Raw genomic sequence first — 5,000 nt, 5'->3', positions numbered from 1 at the left:
ATCTACTAAGTATAAGTACACTTAAACTTAGAGTTCTCCTTCGGAAGAAAGTATTTCAGTAAAATAATTTAAACATTGCACCTAATTTTCCGGCCCCTGTGCGCGCCTCCTTTCCTTGCTCTCTCGCTCTCGCTCATTTCTTTCTGAGCGGCCGCCCGGTGAGGTTCTGTTTTTCGCGGCTCCCCCACGGTTGTGGAAAATCGGTCGGGAAATCGTAATCGCGCAAAGTACGAGTTCCGCGGGTGCGTGTGTGGAATTTGCGCGTAGCTGACCCCTCCGATGGGGCTGAATCACGGTTCGTTATTTTTAATCCCGGCATCCTTCTGTCGGCCGCTGCTGCACTTTGTCTCCTGCGAACGCGGCCACCCTTTCTCGGGGAACATTTGACAACTCCAACTCTCGTCTCCATCGTTACGGGCCCCTCGGTGAAGGCCGCAGATCTTAGCGGAGCGCACCGTGCAATCGTGTAATCGTTTATCAGCGGGATCCCGTGGCCACGGGGTTTTGTGGTGAGGTGGTGCTTGCGGTATCTATTGAGCCTCCGATGTGCGGGCTGCTGCTCCTCGAGTCGAGTTTCATTTGTGTACGGCAGTGGAGAGTGTTTTGTTTTGATTTCTTTTGCCGTGCCATCTCGCGGCCGCTCATCTCCATTCCAAAGGTCACCCAAAGTTGATGTGCATGTGTTTGGATGTGCCGTGTTCCGCCGCGCCGTGCACGATCAGCTGCTTTCACGTAGCGGCTGCACGTGCCCAGCGTTATTGAAAACGCTCGTATGCTGCTCTTCATCGAGGGAAAGTTGCTGCTCCTCACCGGCGTCTTACATAACGGCCACAACCGAAAACAGCACTGGATAGCACTGGTAAGTACCCCACCCGCGAGTTGGTTAAGGCAAGTTGGAAGCATTAAAATCGATCAGAGTAGCCCGCAGCAGCGCTTGCACTCCGCCGTGACCACGAGCGTGACACGTGACGTCATTGTCGCGTAGCGTGCTGATTGGGTGAAGCTGCCCCCCCGCTCCCCTCCGCGGGCCCGGTTAAGCCATGCGGTTGGTTTGGTTAATGGCGTGGTGGCGCCGTTCTCTCGTCACCTTCTACAATAACACTTGCCGCTGTTGTTACTAAGATCTACTCACGCGACACGCACACTACCAGCCAGCCACTTTGTAGTAAATCGAAGTCGGCGGGCTGTCAATTTAACCGTCTCTCCCGTTCCGCGGACACGCGGACCGGGTCCCCCTGTTTGTGGGCATGCGTGATTTCAAGGTCGGGTTGGCTCACACGCGTACCATTCGGCCTCTTCGATAAGGGACTCGCAGTAAGCGCCACGTTAAAGGGGGAAAATAGATTCGTCATTATAAATGCTGTTTACATGATGCACATGGGTCGTTAACAAGAGCTATATTTCGTGAAATCCGACTCCGGATGTTCCGTACGAAACATCATGCTCCTTCTAAAAAGCTACAATGTTTAAATCGTTACCCAGGTGAAGCTCCTCGCGAGGTGGATGTCTTGAACCACGGTGGTGCCTTGTGCATCGAGGAGGATCGCTAAAATGTGTGTTGACAGTAATTTATACCATCATGCCACCCCCGGACACACTTTCCATCCCCAACATGCTCTAGAGTCGGTGCCAAAAGACACCAGTGGCCGACGGTTGTCTACGCAAAAGAGCAACAATGTAGCACGCCGTGCGGGTTGCCGTCGTGCCGATGAAAATCGAGGTTCATCCAAAAGGAAAAACCAAAAGGAACAAAAAGCGACGCACCCCCCCACACAAACGAAGAACCAGGTTACCACCGGCTCGCCAGCATATTTGCCGAAGTTGCGAAAATCGTAAGCATTATTAGTCGCTGGCGCCAGGCAACGCAGACAGACTAGGACCGAACACACAAGGTAGACAAAGTGGTGGCAAACGAAACGCCGACGGGTCGACGATGCACCCGGCACGCTTCAGCACCCGGGAGAAACGCAGGACGAACATTCCAATGGAATGTGTAACGAGCCAAGAGGTGACAGTTTTGGGGCGCCCGGTTGAGATCCAATTAGCCGACGTACTTGATTTGTGCTCTAAGATCACCCGAGAAGAACGCACATTAAGCTGATTAGCATCTCTTATCGCGCTCGAAAGGAGCCACTTCCTGCTTTATGTGTGTTTTTGAAAATAGATTCATGTGCCTATGAATCAGTAAACAGACAACAATCTATCACAATGCTAGACTGTGCCCCCGTTATGTTACATTAGTTTGCTGACCTCTTGTACAGCCCATGATCGACTTATCCTGTGCCTCGCTCTTGAAACACCGTATCACACTGCCGCATCCTGTGGTGGTTTCATGAATCGCGATAGGAATAGGGGTAGGCATCATCTGCTGCAATTATTACAATCCACCGCAATCACAATCGTGCGAGCACAAAGCCAAGTGAGATAGGGATGATGCGAGGTAAAGATGTGGCCACTTACGGCACTGATATGTAGATAGGGGTGTTATCAGAACGCCCGCACCCCGGCCTTTTAATTGTTTTACTATATGCGGCTCCGGTGGTGCCTTGAATTGTGTCAGCTGTCAAGCAATTATTGAAGGATGTGAAATAGAGGACGCAACAATGTTGCTTGTCGCGGAGCTTGAGCATCATTCGTTCGTCGGATGGCGCTGATCGTCTGGTGGATGGAGGAAAAGATCACGCAGTACTGCACACACAACGGTTCCATCGGGCGTCCTCCAATCAAATGTTCCAAATTATCGAGAACTTACCAATTGGACATGCCTATGCCAGACCCTGACCCATATCCCAAATATGTCCTATGTCCAATTGAAACAATGAAGAAAAACAGTTCACACGAGTAGGATGGCACAAGACTATCTACTGCGTGACCATTGAGCTAAGCCACGCGATACCCCCTCCACGGAAACCCTTCAAGTGTAATCACAATAGAAGCCATCGTTTAACCAGCCAGTCTGCAACGACAAGTTGCATTCACCATCACTCCGGAAGCACGTGCTAATCTTTGTTTGGTGTCAAAGTCTGCGTTCCGCTAAGGCAACCCAACGTTAACCACCGCGTTTTAGCGCTGTATAAGCACCTCGCGATGCTATAAACGCTCATAAAGCATCCTCGGTAGTGAAGATAAACCTGGGAAAGGTGGTGCGACTCTGTGCCGGTGGAGATAATAGAAACAGTGCCTCCCACGCGCTTTCACGTGATACATGAACGGCTTGATGCATCGATGCAAGGCAAATATTCATGTGAGGGGGGGCTTTTAGGTATCACTTTCCCCTACTAATTAAAATTCCCTTTTTACTTTTATCTCATCGCTATGGCTCTCCACTTCAATCGCTACTTACAGTCTCATTAGAAGATAACACTTCTCAAGGAAGAGTGAACATTTGTAAGACTGTCTGCAGATGAAATTGGGTTACCTGGTGAACTTATTTAGGGTAGAGTAAGAAAGAAAACTTACCAGTGATATCTACAGTCTGTTGAAGCACTTTGCGAGCGCCACGTTTCCATTGGATTACGAAGTGATTGGATTTTAAGTGCCTTAAACACATCATTAGTCGCCAGTGTTGAGTTTCGTTATGCTTCATCGATCCTTGGATGGCTTAATGAACCTGAAACAAGGCTACCAGTCACCGTCACACTATTAACTGGTTAGTGTAATTAACTGGTTTTGTAAATAAATTAAATTGGCTGGCAAAGCATGATATTTCCAGACCAATAGTAGAAAGGCAATTCAAAATTATGTGTTTATCATAAAAAACGTCTCAATACATTTTAAAAAGCACTGCTCATTGTCGTTTACTTTTACGATTTCATTGCATAAACTGATCTTGTATGTTGTTTTCTTCTTTCTGTTCCAGAATTTTAATTGTTTCTTGCAACAACACACGTAACGATATCATTTTGTGACCATGGCTTCATCATTCGGCGTTTGGGATTATGTTGTCTTCGTTGCCATGCTGCTCGTATCGGCTGGAATAGGTGTGTACTACCGGTTTTCCGGTGGTAAGCAAAAAACAACGACGGTAAGTTTCGTCGCCGATCGATCGTTCGTTGGGGTCACTGATCCTATGGTCATCGAACGTCCGATAACCTAGACCTAGAGAACCATCAGAAACCAGTTCCTTGTGGCGCGAGGGTTATCCGTGGAAACCGTTAGGGGACAATCCTTACCCAATCGCAATCGGAACATGATTCCTATCGAGCCTGAAGGGCTTTGCGAGCGAGCAATGGTCAATGTATGGTAAAGTTACGGCTCAGTCAGCAGAAAGAGCAAAAGAAACCACTCACGAAGACACAATTTCACGTAGCGAAATTGGAAGACCGCTTGTCTAGGCCATACTCACACGCGTACGATCGTACGATCTTGGATCGGACTTTGGACTCCCTTGGGTTGCTTAAAGAGGAACAAGACAAACGCCACGGGAAGAAACCCGGTCACGCATTAATCGTCAACGATTTCCCTTCCCCTGTTTTCCTTTTTCTTTCTCGCGCACCCTTAGGAGTACCTATTGGCCGATCGCAACATGTCGATCTGGCCGGTATCGTTCAGCCTGATGGCCAGCTTTATGTCGGCCGTGACGTTGCTCGGTGTGTCGAACGAAAACTACCAATTCGGTACCCAGTTCGTCTCGATTAACCTCTCGTACGGGCTCGCAACCCCGATTGCGGCCTACCTCTTCTTGCCAGTATTCTTCCGGCTGCAAGCATGCAGTGCCTACGAGGTAAGTAGAGGCTAGCCACTGTCAAAACCTCTTTTTCGTGACTTCATTTTAATGCTAATGATGGTGCGGTACAGTATCTAGAGATGCGATTCGGCAAAAAAACACGTTTGGCCGCATCGTTGGCCTACACGCTGCAGATGATACTGTACATGGGTATAGCGGTGTACGCACCGGCCCTTGCCCTCCAGGCGGTGACGGGGCTCGATCAAGCCTACTCGATCCTGGCGATCGGCGGTATCTGTACCTTCTACTCCACCATCGGTGGCATGAAGGCGGT

The 5,000-nt window shown here is 49.3% G+C and overlaps 1 protein-coding gene across 1 annotated transcript in view; it reads left to right on the top strand.

Annotated features, from left to right (window-relative positions):
• The first annotated feature begins 126 nt into the window (after nucleotides 1-126).
• LOC126572591 (putative sodium-dependent multivitamin transporter) overlaps nucleotides 127-5,000 on the top strand; it is a 7,096-nt gene continuing 2,222 nt past the window's right edge. The window contains exons 1-4 of the mRNA XM_050232014.1: nucleotides 127-859; nucleotides 3,860-4,024; nucleotides 4,502-4,723; nucleotides 4,798-5,000. The exon at nucleotides 4,798-5,000 is cut by the window's right edge and continues 138 nt beyond it. Of these exons, the coding sequence (XP_050087971.1) occupies nucleotides 3,911-4,024; nucleotides 4,502-4,723; nucleotides 4,798-5,000 (539 nt within the window). The 5' untranslated portion in view covers nucleotides 127-859; nucleotides 3,860-3,910. The remainder of the gene's footprint in view (nucleotides 860-3,859; nucleotides 4,025-4,501; nucleotides 4,724-4,797) is intronic.

The sequence above is a fragment of the Anopheles aquasalis genome, chromosome 2 (genome assembly GCF_943734665.1).
Source record: "Anopheles aquasalis chromosome 2, idAnoAquaMG_Q_19, whole genome shotgun sequence".
Classification (NCBI taxonomy): domain Eukaryota; kingdom Metazoa; phylum Arthropoda; class Insecta; order Diptera; family Culicidae; genus Anopheles; species Anopheles aquasalis.
This window is presented reverse-complemented; position numbering and strand designations above follow the sequence as displayed.